This window comes from Leucoraja erinacea, chromosome 32 (assembly GCF_028641065.1).
Source record: "Leucoraja erinacea ecotype New England chromosome 32, Leri_hhj_1, whole genome shotgun sequence".
Taxonomy (NCBI): Eukaryota; Metazoa; Chordata; class Chondrichthyes; order Rajiformes; family Rajidae; genus Leucoraja; species Leucoraja erinaceus.
The window spans coordinates 11,146,351-11,163,843 of record NC_073408.1 but is presented as its reverse complement, the minus strand read 5'-3'; the positions used below and the strand labels follow the sequence as shown (position 1 = coordinate 11,163,843).

The 17,493-nt window shown below is 44.7% G+C and overlaps 1 protein-coding gene across 2 annotated transcripts in view; it reads right to left on the bottom strand.

The window, feature by feature from the left end:
• Window positions 1-15,763: 15,763 nt before the first annotated feature.
• The window catches only part of LOC129712374 (T-cell surface glycoprotein CD3 delta chain-like), a 45,608-nt gene continuing 43,878 nt past the window's right edge, over window positions 15,764-17,493 (bottom strand). For both annotated transcript variants that reach the window (XM_055660743.1, XM_055660741.1), the window contains one exon: window positions 15,764-16,460. In XM_055660743.1, coding sequence (XP_055516718.1) covers window positions 16,401-16,460 — 60 coding nt within the window. In that variant the 3' untranslated portion in view covers window positions 15,764-16,400. The remainder of the gene's footprint in view (window positions 16,461-17,493) is intronic.

Here is a 17,493-nt window from a genome sequence, read left to right as displayed (position 1 = left end):
ATCTTTTTACCCCGTATTGCCAGTATTCCTGTACTCTCCTCCCTTCAGTAGCTGGGCTACATTTCAGCTGTCCCACTGCCCTTTGGTACACAAGTGCCTGTTCGTACGACTGTCAATATTGGGGACATCACTAATGGCTGGATTTCTTCTCAACAATTCAAAATGATGCTGGCGACTTTTAACTGGTCCACAAATCTGCTGTTACTGTCTCTGCTCTATGGGAGATTTTTAGTTTCACCGGCTTCCCTGAAATCCCTCATCCCTGTAAAAATTCCCTTCTTGTCCCACGGGCATCGTTTGCGCGTCATGCAGGTGGCACACTAGGATTTTAAGCATCCAAAAATCCTGGGGCGCCGCACGCTGCCGCGTGTCACTGCACACGCCACCATGCCTCACCAACCACGCGCCATGCACGTGTCATGCACGCCATGCGCGCACCAACCAATTTTTAGGATGTCGCATAAATGACCCACAAATGGCGCCCAAGTGCGACAGGCCCTTTAGCATTCAGAATCTTTTAGTGGGATGACCAGAACTGAACACAATACCACAGATAAGGCCTGACTAATGTTTTATAATGGTGTGGTCTTATTACCTTGCTTTTGTGCTTTGTGGCACTGCTTATAAACAAAGGATGCCATTGCCGGTTTCGTTAATGGCCTCTGCTGGAGAAAGAATAACGTGAGCATCCGTTTGAGGATAATTGAAGTTTCTTTCTCAGAGGTGTTTCGCCTTGGCTGGGTCTTGCAAGCTCATTGCTTTCACCATGGGCTTAGCTCACGCTTCAGCCCAGTTAGAATCTATGCCATTTTTAAACTAGTCCTTAAATGCATATTGTACCCAGCTGCTTAATGTAACCCCCAGGTCCCCTTATTTAAATGTGTTTCATCCATAATCAGGTTACACAATTCTAGTACGATTGTGCTATGCATCAGTCACTAATGGTCATTTTGTTCCATGTTTTATAGTTTTAATAAAGGTAAAGTTCAAATCTCTAAAATTGTGTTTATTGTTGAACGAGGTTAAGGGTCCCGATCCAACAAATCGCCTATCCATGTTCTCCAGCGATTCTGCCTGACCCGTAAGTTACCCCAGCATCTGCAGCTCCTTGTGAATTAGATTATTTGAGTGTTGGGTAATGCTAGTCCCCAAATAGAGGAACACCAGCCACTTCCCCTGGGGATTCATGGACACCATATTTATTCACATCTTGGGGTCAGCTTTGAAACATAGAAACATGGAAAATAGGTGCAGGAGGAGGTCATTTGGCCCTTCGAGCCAGCACCGACATTCATTGTGATCATGGCTGATCATCTGCAATAAGTAACCTGTGCCTGCCTTCTCCTCATATCCCCTGATTTTAAATTCATCCAGTGAATTGGCCTCCACTGCCTTCTGTGGCAGAGAATTCCACAAATTCACAACTCTCTGGGTGAAAAAGTTTTTTCTCATATCAGTTTTAAATGGCCTCCCCTTTATTCTTAGACAGTGGCCCCTAGTTCTGGACTCCCCCAACATTGGGAACATTTTTGCTGCATCTACATTGTCCAGTCCTTTTAAGTGGGACAGTTTTCGCATAGACCTGGGACAAGGGTAAGTGTAGCACCTGACCCTTCAGAGTCGCCCCATCATCCACTCAACCCAAGACTCTGCTCACCTGCCGGACACAGTCACGAAGCTGGTAGAGCTGCTGCCTCACAGTGCCAGAGACCTGAGTAAGAGCCTAGCCTTGGGAGGTGCTGTCCATGTATCGAGTTCTGCACGTTCTCCCTGTGAATGCATTGGTTTCCTCCCCCAAATGGTGCTTCCCCTGGGGATTCCTCCCACATCCAGCTTTGAAACATAGAAACATGGAAAATAGGTGCAGGAGGAGGTCATTTGGCCCTTCGAGCCAGCACCGACATTCATTGTGATCATGGCTGATCATCTGCAATAAGTAACCTGTGCCTGCCTTCTCCTCATATCCCCTGATTTTAAAAATTCAACCAGTGAATTGGGCCTCCACTGCCTTCTGTGGCAGAGAATTCCACAAATTCCAACTCTCTGGGGTGAAAAAGTTTTTTCTCATATCAGTTTTAAATGGCCTCCCCAGTGGCCCCCCCCCCCAACATTGGGAACATTTGCTGCATCTACACCCCCCCCCTTTTAAGTGGGGACAGTTTTCCCCAAGGGTAAGTCACCTCACCCTTCTGAGTCGCCCCATCCCACCCTCAACCCCAGACTCCTGCAACCACCTGCCGGACACAGTCACGAAGCTGGTAGAGCTGCTGCCTCACAGTGCCAGAGACCTGAGTAAGAGCCTAGCCTTGGGTGCTGTCCATGTAGAGTTTGCACGTTCTCCCTGTGGCTGCATTGGTTTCCTCCTGGTGCTCCGGTTTCCTCCCACATCCCAAGGCACAGGGATCGATCGCAGAGAGTGTAGCCATGAACACAAAAAAAAAAATACACAACACCCCCCCCCCCCCCCCCCCCCCACCCCCCCCCCATCTCCATACGTTGTCCCTCAGCTCTGAGGCTGCCATATAATACTGGATGTGGCTGCCATGGAGAGGGGACGTTGAAGCAGTGCTTCACTTGCCAGCAATTGGGACACTGCATGTCTGCACACATCGGGAAGCGTGCAGTTAGAGCTCTGCTGCAACGGGTAATAACCAAAAAGCACCGGAGATTTTACAAACATAAATTTGATCAATTTGCCAATCTCTTTCCATGTCTTCTTTAGGGTAATTATGTTATATGGTGAAAAATTATTCGTAAGAAACATCATGAAAATTGTATTAGAAAATCTATCTTGTCATTATGGGAAAAGAGGGAAAACTGTTTTTTTTCTGTTAGATTATCAAAAATAAAGGTCTTTTTAATAGCTTTACATTTATTTTAGCCACTAAGCTAAAAATACTGAAGGCTCTATGTGACAAAATCTAAAATAGTATGGTTGTGCAAGTGTGATTAGAAATAATTGCTTAAAAAAGAACTACAGATGCTGGAAAAATCGAAGGTAGACAAAAATGCTGGAGAAACTCAGCGGGTGAGGCAGCATCTATGGAGCGAAGAAATAGGTGACGTTTCGGGTCATAATTGCTTGTAGATTTCATTGAATGTGTTCTGAAAAGACAATTGTGTTTTGCTACTCTGGGGCGGTTACAAAGAAACAATTTTATTTGTCCCTGGACAAGACAGCTTTTTTCTGCTTCTCAATTTCCAAAGTAATTTTTAAGTAGTTCTCCAATCTTTATATCTAATTCGGCCCATGTATTACAAACAATGTTCCCCAATTCATATTGTTATATCTAATTGGTGGATACAACAAACTCACGTTGTCATAGAATTATGGATTTGAGCGTGCAGCGGCTGCCACTGAGCGCATGAAAAATAAGTGAAGCTCAGTTGTTAGATCTTCGTACGTACAGAAGGAAAATTATCCTGGCTTACTCATTTTATTTTGTCAGCTATAAGAACATAGGTAACAGGTGCAGAAGTGGCTACTTGGCCCTTCAAGTCGATCCTACCATTCAACATGGTCATACAGATCTGCCCCAAGCCTCATCCAGTTCCCCAAAGGGCCCCAATTCTCAATCTCTCAAAAGCATAGCAGCCTCCTCTTTCAATACATTAATTGTATCCATAATCCTCCAGGATAGAGAAGAATTCCAGCGATACTCTTGTAACTATGTAACTATGTCCCCTTGTATGAGATTCACCAAGTAGTAGAAACATCCCAACATCTATCCTGTCATGTCCCTCTATATACCCCCTAATGCCTGTAAAGCACGTGGATCTAATTTCCTTTGATACGCCCTTATTCCTACAATTAGACATCTGTACATGTCACACCATCTCTTATTTCCTCCTGCATGTATGCTGTGTATCTCTACGAAATGTAACAGCTTCCTGTAAAGCCACAAGCTTGTGAACAGCTTCCATTTCCAGTAGAAACCCAACACAGCTTGAAAGTTGCGAATCGTGGTTTAAAGTTGTTGTCTTCCTTGATGTTTCTCAGTTTTCAAATAACTTTCTCCTGACCTCATCCAGGATTGTCATTAAGCAATTGGCTCAGATCCTTATTCTTCCTGAACATTGACCAAACAGTGGCTTCAGCAATTGATGAGCTGAATCTTTGATTGGGAGTTGGATCAAAGCTAAACTAACTGGGAAAGGTCAACGTTGATCACCTACTGAGTTTGCATCCAATGCAACCTCGACTGATTGCAAAATAGAAATGGTGGAGGGGAATGGTTGTTTTGCTTAATCTAGTTCCACTCAGTGTAAATACACTTTTTTTTTTTTTTTTCCCTCTCTATGTACAACTACTACGGACTGACGCAAAACTGCATTTCGTTGTACTGATACTTGTATTTGTGCGATGACATTAAAGTTGAATTGAATTGAATTGAACTTACAGGCCTGGGTAGCAGGTTGTTCCCTAGTTTGATGAACACATGCATGACATAACATGGAAGACAGCACAACACACTGGCTTACACACATTCCATGCTTCATCTGATCAAATCATCGGAGGGTATAAAAACAAGGAACTGCAGATGTTGGTTTACAAAAACGACACTAAGTGCTGGAGTAACTCAGCGGGTCAGGCAAAATCTCTGGAAAACATGGATATGTGACATTTAGACGGAACCATTCTTCAGTCTGACGAAGTGTCCCGACCCGAAACGTCACATACCAAATAATCTCAGGGCACATCTGGACATCAGGGTTAGTCTGAACTCAAACTCCTTCCTACTGACCCATCAAAGGCTACTGAGCCAGAGTTAGCACAGATCAGATGCACAGTAAAAGGCCACTTTTTCAATGGGTTTTATAGCGGTTTATCAAATTAGTTCCTCTGTAAACAGAATGCTGAGTTATCAAAGGGTTAAATCATTTTCCAAGACGAGCTGCTTTGCTGATCTGAGGTGGGCGTGGAGCTGACTCTTGCTCAGAGCGGCCCTGAGATGCATTGTGGTTTGATACAACTGCTGCTTTCTGATCTTGGGGCTTTGCGAGTTGTCTCAATAAGGCTATCAGTCACATCACTCCCCTCTGACAGACGGATGCGGTTTCACTTTGTGCTGTTTTGTTGCAATTCACAGTCACTGTTTGCTGCAGGAACTATTAGACTCTTGCCTGTGAGAGGTGAGGGCCTGTGTCAGTGAGCTGGGAGGACCTGTGTTAGTGTGTTAGTGAGCTAGGAGGACCTGTGTCAGTGGGCTGGGAGGACCTGTGTCAGGGGGCTGGGAGGACCTGGGAGGACCTGTGTCAGTGGGCTGGGAGGACCTGTGTCAATGGGCTGGGAGGACCTGTGTCAGTGGGCTGGGAGGACCTGTGTCAGTGGGCTGGGAGGACTTGTGTCAGGGGGCTGGGAGGACCTGTGTCAGGGGGCTGGGAGGACCTGTGTCAGGGGGCTGGGAGGACTGTGTCAGTGGGCTGGGAGGACCTGTGTCAGTGGGCTGGGAGGACTTGTGTCAGGGGGCTGGGAGGACTTGTGTCAGGGGGCTGGGAGGACCTGTGTCAATGGGCTGGGAGGACCTGTGTCAGGGAGCTGGGAGGACCTGTGTCAGTGAGCTGGGAGGACCTGTGTCAGGGAGCTGGGAGGACCTGTGTCAGGGAGCTGGGAGGACCTCTGTTACTGAGTTGGGAAGACCTATATTGGTGTTTTCGGAGGTCCCATGTGACTGAGCTGGGAGGGCCTGTGTCAGTGAGCTGAAGGCCATGTATCAGTGAGTCATTTACCTGTGAGCTAATGCTTCTGGAAAACCCTAATGCACAATCCTCAGTAATGTGATCCTTCTCTGCTCTGGTTTCATCTGAAAGAGGAAGTTAGAGATGAATTTTCCAACTTGCCCGCCCATTATGTTTCCGTGTGACTCTGTCTGTCAATTATAAAGATTGACATGCTAAAAATGTATCTCTTTTAGAGTCCCATGTGAGGTGTCTTGGCTATATTCCTTTCTCCAGACCTACTCAGAAACAAACAGCAGAGGAGGCTTGTGGTATCTTTGAGACATTACCTTACACTTGCAGTGATTCTGCCAGCTTTCTCCCACCCAGCAAATACCCTAGTTCTCTTGTATGTATATCAGAGCCAGAGGGATCCAGTGGTCCAACTAACCATTGAAATCTTTCATGAGACTGTTTTATAGACCACAGTTCCCACTGTCGGTCAGAAGTGTGAGGCTATGGGCAGATAGATGGCAAGGAACTTCCTTTTATTTGCATCTTTCTCTCTCCCGCTGGTAATTGTTGAAATGGATGAATGAAATAACCCAAATGTATCCCTCTTAGCTTAAATGCAGCAGAATTCCACCTGACCGTAAGAACAATCACACAGTCCCAAATCCTTAGTCAGACAACCTAAATAAACTTAAAAACATGGATAATTGGAGGTCCACTACTATTAGGTCAGAGGTATCCCTCTTAGCATTTACCACCCATGCCCCAACTCTCTTACCCATCCCAGCACATGCAATGTCTCTAACCTCTCCCTCATATATTCCCAACACCATCCTTCCCTATCACTCCAGCCCACACCCATGTTTGATCTCCTACCACCCCTCCATTATCCTGCCTCTTCTCTTCCTTATCATAGTTCCCTCACTACCGCTCCCAATGCCAACCCCACCAAACCTTGCTACATCCCTACCGCCATGATCAAGGCACTCCACCTCACTGCCACCCCCATTATATCCCACCTCAAGGCAGGTGGGGAGGGGCAGGAGCAGTGACGGGGCTATGAAACGCCTGGAGTTTTCATGGAAAAGCGGATGGGAGCAGAAGTCCAACCCCACCATTCCGATCCTATGTGAAACCCATGTCGCCTGGGCAACCAGAATAGTTACACGTTTGGCAGTACAGCCAATCCAGGAAGCTTTTGCCCCTTTGGACACTGTATTAGTTACAGAGATAGAGGTGAATTATTGGCCTTGGTTCCAGGAATGTTTGACCTGTTGGGGCTGGGAATGTTGACCTGATTATAGATCAGTCCTGTGTTTGCTGTTGTTTCATACGCAGAGCTTCTACATTGGGGGCCACTCAAACAGCAAGGAGCAGGCCAGAAGTAACCAGGGTTTGTTGGCCAGTGTGTGTGTGTGGCCCTGTGACTGAGCCTGACACCACAATCCCTTTAAAGGAAAATTTCTAGAAATAAATCTTGGTGCATGGAAGTCAGAATTGTGTCTAATGATTGGTGAGGGAAGGAGTCACATCGGCACACCAGGGGCAAGAGAGAGTGTAACCTTGGTGGGCTGGAGTTTCACTTGGCATCGGTGCCTTCAGCATTATGAAATTGGAATTTACTTCACCCAGTGTGACACAACAATAGCCACTTCCTGTTCTTCCCACACGTCACCCTGGCAATCCAGACAGGTGCTTCCTGAAGTCATTATTCTCGAATGTTTGACCCAAAGTTACGTGTTGTCAGGCAGGAGATGAAATAATTTCCCGTGGAACACTCACCCTGGAGGTGGTGGGGGAGTTGGACTAGTCTGACTTGGGATGACACAGTGTCGCAGCGGTAGAGCTGCTGCCTTACAGTGCCAGAGAACCGAGTTCGATCCTGACCACGGGTGCTGTCTGTATGGAGTTTGTACGTTCCCCTTGTGTGCTTTATTTTGCCCTGGCACGCCGGTTTCCCCCCCACACTCCAAAGACGTACAGGTTCGTAGGTTAATTGGCTTTGGTAAAAATTATAAATTGTCTCTAGTGCGTTGGATAGTGCTAATGTAAGGGGGTCACTGGTCAGCGCGGACTGGGTAGGCTGAAGGGCCTGTTTCCGCTCTTTATCTCCAAACTAAATTAAAACTAAAAGACACAGAAGTAGGCTGGAACTCCTGGAAGGTAAACCATTTATCTACCTTTGACCTTCGTGGCATCTGGAAACATGGCTCCAACAATCCCCAGCATCGGGTCCTCAAACCCCAACCTGGACCACCCATGTCCACCTCTCCAATCCTTGACCCCTCTACTCTCAATGTCTTAAACGCCATGGCATCCCTCCACCATCCATGACCACCCAAACATTTGTGGAATTCTCTGCCTCAGAGGGCGGTGGAGGCAGGTTCTCTGGATGCTTTCAAGAGAGAGCTAGATAGGGATCTTAAAAATAGTGGTGTCAGGGGATATGGGGAGAAGGCTGGAACGGGGTACTGATTGGAGATGATCAGCCATGATCACATTGAATGGCGGTGCTGGCTCAAAGGGCTGAATGGCCTACTCCTGCACCCATTGTCTATTGCCTATTGTCTATTGTCTATTGTCTATTGTCTAACCCCTAACTCAATGATAATTGACCCCAGCCATCAACCCACTGGCGATCTTCTTGTTGGACCCTAAACCTCTTTGAAAATTCTCCTCCTCGCCTCCCAACATCAGGCCCTGACAGGGAAAGCAACAGGGAAAGCAGAGACAGCCCGTGCCATGATACGATACGATGCAATAGAACTTTATTTAACCCAGGAAGTAAATTGGCCTGTCAACAGTCCTAAAACACAACAGGATTCGTGAAACGTGAAATTAAAGTGCCGAGTGAAAAGCCCAGGATTTGGGATGTGCAAAGATTGGGGAGGGGGGAAGGGGAGTCAGTCTACCCCAAGACAGAAGGGGGAGGAGTTGTACAGTTTGATAACCACAGGGAAGAAGGATCTCCTGTGGCGTTCTGTGCTGCATATTGGTAGAACCAGCCTGTTGCTGAAGGTACTGCTCAGGTTGACCAGTGTGTCATGGAGGGGGTGAGCTATATTGTCCCAGATGCTCCACACTTTGAGGAGCATCCTCCACTCCAAAACCACCACCTATTAATCCAACTCTGCCCCCATGGCAGAGCCAGCCTTCCTGATGAGCTTGTTGATTCTGTTGTCTTAGCCGCGAAGAAGAGGGTATCATGCACCCACTCCCCATTCGATGTTACTGCAGAAACGCATGTCACTCTCTGACTCAGCAAGTCCAGAGCAACCCTTGACAGCAACCGATGAAAGTGGACCTCACCTTCACCGACACTTCCAGACACAATTAAACCAGCATCTGCAGTTCTTTCCTTCTCACTGACACCCTCACTGACTCACACACACCAATACACACTACTTGCACTACCAACCACACTTACTGATCCAATCACATTTGTACTCCCTGGCTTTTGACCATGCCTGAGACTTTGCTTCTGTTTTTATTGTTTTTAATGTTTCTTTATTTTACATGTCTTTTCCTACTATTTCTTTTGATTGTTATTATTGGTGTGTATTCACTTTTTTGTCAACGATTAGTGATGTGCAGCACTTTGTTGCAACTATGATTGTTTTTAAAGTGCTCTATAAATAAAATTATTATTATTATTATTATTCATCCACACACGATCGCCCCAACTGATATTTGCACTCCCATTCACTGACACACACTCACGGATACACGCATGCTCACCAACAACTACATTCCCACTCACACTCACTGATACACTCGTTTGCCATATTCACTTTGCCTCTACTTCCATGGCACCCACTTTGCTCGTATTCACCACCCTGCACAGAACGCTGTTGCGACGGGCTATTGCGGTTTGTGGTCTGCGATACTGTAAATAGTGACGTTCAATGTTGTTTAAAGTTGCGACTTGCCTGGTAATCACAGGGGTGGGGATGAAATGCAGTTTTGGAGAAATCTCCAATCAAGGAAACTGCTCATTTTGTCGGTTTGCAAACAGCCCGACAACATCGACAACCCACAGATGATCAGTGTGTCAAAGGAAAAATATAATGCCTGCTCACATTTTCCAGATGCTGTTTCCATTTGCTGCAGAATGTGGGCATCTATTTCAAGCACACTTAGTGAGGCTTATTTGGTTTACAGGCTTGAGCAATCTAAGAGGCTTTCACTGGGACTGGGGTCACATAGATCAGACCAGGCAACCTAAGGCAGTTACCATCCAGCATGTCCACAAATACTCTCTTGAACTTCTACAGGTGTACTGTAAAGAGCATATTGTAGGATGCAAAACTGTGATAACATGGGACTAGTTACTGTTTATCGTTGATCAGCACGGGACTCCGCGGGCCGAAGGGCCTGTTTCCACTGTATCTCTAAACTATACTGAAAAAAAATTCAAACACCCAGGAAGGAAGGAGATTCCAAACAGTGGTGGACATTGCTCGGTCCCTCATGGGCACTGACCTTCCCACCATCGAAGGGATTTATGAGAAGTGCTGCCTCAAAAAGACAGCCAGCATCACCATCCTAGCCACTTTCCCATTTCACTCATGCCATTGGGAGAAACGTATAGAAGTCTGAAAACCATGACCTCCAGGTTCAGGAACAGTTTCTTCCCAACCACCATCAAGCTGTTGAACATGACAAACACCAACTAAACTTCAAACTGCGACTTGCCTTAGTTGCACTAGGGGCTTCAACTTTTGTTTTGTTTTACACTATATTGGGGTTTTATATTTATTGAACTTTTTTTGTTGCTGCTTGTTTATTATGTTATCTATTGGGGATGATCTGCTATGATCCCATTAAATGGCGGTGCTGGCTCGAAGGGCCGAATGGCGTACTCCTGCATCTATTGTCTATTGAGTACTGTGTTTACAAACCTGTTGTGTTGCTGCTGTAATAATGATGTTGTTTCATTTTGGTACATACGCCAATAAAACACTCATGACTCTTGACTCCCTCATATCTAGGAATGACCAGATTTACCGTAATGGAATTTGGAATCATTACCTCTGATGGGCAGAGCACTGAAATACTCACTGTAGTTGTACATGAACAGGTCATCACCTTCACTTTGGTGATGTTCAGAAAGATCCGAGTTCAGGGCTTAGCTCTAAGGTGAGAAAGGAAAAATGTAAAGGAGATTTACGAGGCAAGAGACATCCCGTGGCCTGGGGCGTTTAGTGGAACGAGATATGATAGTGACATTTTGGAGACATTTGGACAGGTAAATGAACAGGCAGGGAATAGATGGATGCAGACAGGCAGATGGGATGAGTCAGTACAGATACTGTGGGCCAAAGAGCCTGTTCTTGTGCTATAATATTTTCTGTTAATTATTACGTACAGAGGTCGCTGTCTTTGCATGGGCCAAAAATTGCTGTTCATTGTTTTTGACTCATTCTCCTAAATGTCAGAAGTGACATCATTTGTTCTGTTATTGAGAAGTGACTGAGATTCAGTAATAGGACAGAAAAATAATTCCATTGCCTCAAACAAGGTGTATATTTTCACTGATCTAGCAAACCCTGGCTTGTTTTTCTCAAGTCTCCATGCCTTCATCAGCCTCGAAAGGCAGGGGTAGGGGCAACTCATGCGTATCTTTGCCTCTATAGTTGAGGCATCCTATTCACCTGCCTCTGCAGTTCCCTTCCTTCCTTCCTTGTCCCTGCCACCCATTCAGATCTTCCGCACTCTACTGCCAGATCCAAGCCCTGCATTCACATCGTTCTGAGCGTACCACCAAACCTCGCACCCAAAATCCTCCCAAAGCTCATCACTCAAGACCCACCTCCTGTTCCGTGTATAGACACAAAGTGCTGCAGTAACTCAGCGGGTCAGCCAGGTTCCGTTTATCCGGTTTCCTCCAACTCCCATGCAATTTTGGTTTCATAACCCATGGCAGCTCTGTTGACACTTGATTTAGAGTAGGTATAACAATGGCTCACTGGTTAGATTTCTCGGGATGGGTAGAAGAGGCAGTCATTCACTGGGAGAATGAAAGGCGATCTCACAGAATGATATCTGTGTATAGAAGCTGGGATGTAATGTTAAAATTGTACAAGGCATTGGTGAGACCAAATCTGGAGTATGGTGTATAATTTTAGTCGCCCAATTATAGGAAGGATGTCAACAAAATAGAGAGTACAGAGGAGATTTACTAGAATGTTGCCTGGGTTTCAACAACTAAGTTACAGAGATAGGTTGAATAAGTTAGGTCTTTATTCTCTGGAGCGCAGAAGGTTAAGGGGGGACCTGATAGAGGTCTTTAAAATGATGAGAGGGATAGACAGAGTTGATGTGGACAAGCTTTTCCCTTTGAGAATAGGGAAGATTCAAACAAGAGGACATGACTTCAGAATTAAGGGACAGAAGTTTAGGGGTAATATGAGGGGGAACTTCTTTACGCAGAGAGTGGTGGCGGTGTGGAATGAGCTCCCAGTGGAAGTGGTGGAGGCAGGTTCATTGGTATCATTTAAAAATAAATTGGATAGGCATATGGATGAGAAGGGAATGGAGGGTTATGGTACGAGTGCAGGCAGGTGGGACTAAGGGGAAAAAAAATTTGTTCGGCATGGACTTGTAGGGCCGAGATGACCTGTTTCCGTGCTGTAATTGTTATATGGTTATATGATATAAAACTCTTACATGGCTTGACAGCTAGCTGGAGGGACACTGTTTGTCTGGAAGATAGGTGATAGTCTTAAATAAATTGTTGGTCAATTTGGACTGATGTGAGAAACTACCTCACTCATATGATAGTGATTCTTTGAAATTATTCCAAGACAGCATGGTGGAGTTTTAGTCATTACTATCAAGGTTGGATTAATAGATCCTTGGATATTAATGGAATCAAGGGGATAGAATTGAACGTGAACCGGAGGTAAAAGATCCTCTGTGATTGTTTTAAATCTTAGAGCAGGATCGAGGTGCTGTATAACATTTTTTCAATTTCTTATTTTATGAATTACCGACCATCCATCCTCTCCAAAGCCTCAGCATATTTCCATTGGACACAATGTGGTCTAATTAAAGTTTTCTACACTCGCAACATGATTTGTCAACTTTTATATTCAACACCCCCATTGAGGAATCAAACATGCCATGTGCCTTTCTAAACACTTTATCCACGTGTGGCTAATTTTAGAAAGCCAAGGAATTGCACCACAAGTTTATTCTACACATCATTTGCTCCCAATATTCTTGCCATTTACTGAATACTTTGCTCTTTCATCTGACCCCCCAAACTGCAACAAGCAAATTCACATTCGATTTGATCTTGAGATGAGTTTCCAATCACATATCTGAGTCATTGTTAAGATTTCCTTTGATATCAGCTATTTTTGAGCCCATCAACTCATGCTGTTGATCTCCTCATCTGAGTCATTGCAAACCTTGGGCGTAACTTTCCCGATTGACTAATGTCTATCTCTTAAAGTCCAACCATTGTTTGAACCTCTGCTGTTCATACCTTAACTGGAATCAAGTTTTATTCACTCAGTAGCTCCCTGCCTGCAGTAGCTCCCTTTGGATTACAGTCTACGATACCAAAATGAATCTCTTCCTTGATTTGAAATATTTCTGTGTATACAAGCGTCTCCCAGCCTCATGTCCTCCTCCAGCCCCACAAGCTTCCAACATCCATGTATACATTCAACTCTGGCCCCTTGCATATCCTCCCACTTTAATTGGTAGCTTGATCTACAGGCAGCTGGCCTTGCAATTTGAAACTTCCTGTGTTATATCTTTATCTCTGTCCTGTCAAATCCTTTTTTTTAATCAACGCTTTGAGCTTTTGCTACAACTGCCTGAACATCTCTTTCTTTGGTTAGGCGACTGTTTTTTTAAATTTTCATCATGCCTTTATTACACACCTTGAGCTATTCCTATGCATTAAAGGGGGCTTTCTTATTCATCCAAAGGATGTGGGCTTTACAGGCAAGGCCGGCATTTAATTGCCCATTTTGAATTGCACTCGAGAAGGTGGTGATGACTTGCCTTCTTGAACGGCGGCAGCCCTTGAAGTGTGGATGTACAATGTAAATATAACTGGCAATGTATTGACTTGTGGAGCTGTCCTCAGTCATCCACACGGCTTTGACTTGTAAGGTATTGTTGATGTGACAGGACATCCAGAAGTGACTGAATAGCCTACTCCAGATTGCATCCAAATCTGCAGCCTGAACTGATTCAGTTATGGCTTCACCTAAGGGCCTGTACGAGGTCATTCAAGAGTTCTCCCGAGTTTCCCCTGATTCGAACTCGGAGAATTACGCTAATAGCCGTTCGTAGGTACTCGGGGCTCTCGTGGACATTTTTCACAGTGCTGAAAAAACTTCACGAGTTACGGCATTTCCCGAGTTCCTGCCATTAGCATTACGAGCCGCTAAGTGACATCCACGAGCTCTGATATAGCCGCTACGTACATTCTGCGTACTTACCAGGAGTTAGATTTATTTTTAACTTGGGAGAGCTCTTGATTTACCTTGTACAGTAGGACAGGCCCTTTACAGAACAAGCTGTGAATCGCTGATAAACTAATGTCGAGCTCTGATAATGCTGATAGATCTCAGCTTCAAATTCCACTGAGCACAAAATAGCTTTAGCGGCTTACCCACATGACACTGCTTTATATGAAATGCCGAGAGGTTCTTCAAGTTGCTGCGGTGGTTTAGAAAAGCATGTTGATCAGCACTGGTGGACTGTGCAGCACGGGTAAATGGTCACATTTCCAACCTAGGACCTGAAGCTCAAGTGAAGTCTCCCGTCTATGGCGAAGGCCCACTTTACAAAACTTGAGCTCCATGTCCAGCCTCAGCCTCCAGTGCTGTTCTGAAGGAACACCCACATAAGGACATATAATGAAGGCAAAGATCTTGCACCCATAATATGGAATATTGGAAAAGAGTGATGGAGGAGAAATAAGGTTAAAATGTTTGCGCATCAAACTTGCACAAAATACAGATTGCTGGAGGAACTCAGCAGGTCATGGGCCCGTCCCACTTACGCAACTTTTTCGGCGACTGCCGGCACCTGTCATAGGTCGTTACAGGTCACTGAAAATGTTCAACATGTTGAAAATCCAGCGGCGACCAGAACAAGGTACGACTCTTTGGGCGACTACTCACGACCGTACAGACTTCACCCTGCGACATGTCACTGGGGTGTCATCTGTATGGTGGTGAGAAGTCTCGTCAATCGCCCAAAGAGTCGTAGCGTCTTTCTGATCGCCGCTGAATTTTCAACATGTTGAACATTTTCGCCGACCTGCAACGATCGCCGAAAAAGTCCCGTAAATGGGACAGGCCCATCAGGCTGCATCTGTAGAGTGAGATGGACAGACAGGTTTTGGGATTGGGACCCTCCTACAGAACCAAACCACCTATTTGTCAATTTTGCTCCCTGGATGCCGCCTGACCTGCTGAGTTCCTCCAGCAGTTTGGGTTTTTTTTGGTCATGATTCCAGCACCTGCATTCTCTTGTGTCTCTAATTTATTCAACGTGCTCTGGGAAAAGGTTCATCTTTGGCAAATCGTAGATAAGGATTTTTTTTTTCAGCCAGAAGGCCAGATTTTATTTTCTATTTCTATTAAGTTTCTATTTTGCAATAATGGTTAGTATGAAATTATTCACGGGGTGGTTAACCTTAAACCAATAATCTAAAGTATATACTTTTCACTTCCTGTTTGGCATTTTTCAGAATGTACATCATAATGGAAACACAATCCTTGGCGTCACGAACCTAGCAGTAATCTGAGGTAATCAAGAGGAAGGTCCACCTTTTGACTACAGTTTAGGGGGAGACTGATAAGGGACAAACCTCTCCTTGACGTATGGCCTCACATGTAATAAGTGAGTGCTAGATGGGGCCATTATGTAAAGACTGCTGCTACCTCCTTACACTTCAGACATTTCTTATCGGATGCAAGACCCTCTGGTGAGAAGTGATATGAATGCTTCTTCTTTTCTTAACTTTACAATAGTCTGAACAAATCTGAAAAAACAAACGTTTCAAAAATCTCGCACGATGCCTTTGAAAGCATTAAGCGGCCAGTGGCTCAACAACAGAACATGGGAACAAAACTGTTTATTTTGGATCATAACCAGGGGAAATTCCATAGACACAAGGAACTGCAGATGTTGGTTTTCAATCAAAAAGACTCAAATCCCTGGAATAACTCAGTGGGTCGGGCGAACATGGATCTCTGGAGAACATTTGGAGGCAACTTGGTAGTTCCCGACCCAAAATGTCGCCCATCCCTGTTCTCCAAAAATAAATTCTCCAAAAGAAATTCCATGATGTCAGTGGAGCACTGTATTCTCACTTAATTAATTCAACTCCTACATCAGTATACACCAGGATAAAGGCTACAAAGAAGGTGCCCAAAGCAAACTGCAATTGCTGAGAGTGGGGTTGACAATACTCCAAAGGGAATCATGTTACACTTTGACAGCAGGCCAAATATGGATTAAACATGGAAGAAGGGCCTAAAAAGAACTAAAGGAATGAAGATACATCTATTTAAGAATAATTCATGGCTCTTTCTAATTTAAAGTTATGGTTCTCCAAAGCAACATAAACACTAAAGCCCTGATCTTCTGTAGGTCATTGGCAAAAAAGGTCGATCTCTTTGTTTTCTGGGATCAATGTTTCAACAAATAGAGGGAAGCTGGGTTTCCAGATGCTGTTTGAGAAGTAGCCCCATCATTCACTGCAATCGCTTTTTGGCGAGCTGGCTGTACGTGGCTTTTCCATCGTTGTTGAGATGCTAAAAAAATAGAAGAATAGATAGATAAATGAATATAAAAGCTATAAAAATGATAAATAGATAGATAAAAAAATAGAAAAAATCAATTGCGATGCCAATTTCTGTAAGCGCCATAAAAATCCAGATTTTTGTTTTTTGTATTTCAACAATGTAATATTCATTACAATCTTCTGTTATCCATTCACTCCATTCAGTTTTTAATCCCATAAAATTGACAAGAATGAGGAAGAGTCAGTGTATTGCAAGGAGCAGACCAGCCCTGCTGTCTTTGTGTAACATGGAGTCTTCCTCTCATTTCATAATTGGCAGTGTACCTAAGGCAACTTAATTGATGAATGATTTGGACGGTTAAATTCTAGTTTAGTTTAGAGATACAATGCAGAAACAGGCCCTTCAGCCCACCGAGTACATGCCGACCAGCGATCACTCCATACACTAGTACTATCCAACATGCTAGGGACAATTTATAATTTTTACCAAAACCAAATAACCTATAAACCTGTACATCCTTTGGGAGGAAACCGGAGCACCCGGAGAAAACCCATGCGGTCACAGGGAGAAGGTTCAAACTCCACACAGGCGGCACCTGTGGTCAGGATTGAACCCATGTCTCTGGCGCTGTAAGGCTGCAACTCTACCACTGCGCCACGGGTCTTTAATTTGTCTAGGATTATGCAAGTTGTCGGGGAACGCAAAACGGCCTCCAAACTTTTCCTCGGACATCTTCCCGAGAAGTGTTTGTTTGAATCATTGAGTTTCATGCTCACTTCTTCATGGACAGTTCACAATCCACTTCAGGTCTTGAGAAAGTAATCCAGAACTGTTCTAAGGTGCTGTTTTCACAGAGACATTGGCAAGTTGAGGTGCATAATAAGGACATCACATCTCTGGGCTATATGATTCAAGATAATTAAATGCATGAAAATGCTTTGACGATAGCTGTATTCAGGGCTCAGAGTTATTGCCAGAATGCACTCCTAAAGGAACCAATTCATGTTTGCATTTGTGCAACACTTAGGATTGCGGCATTAAA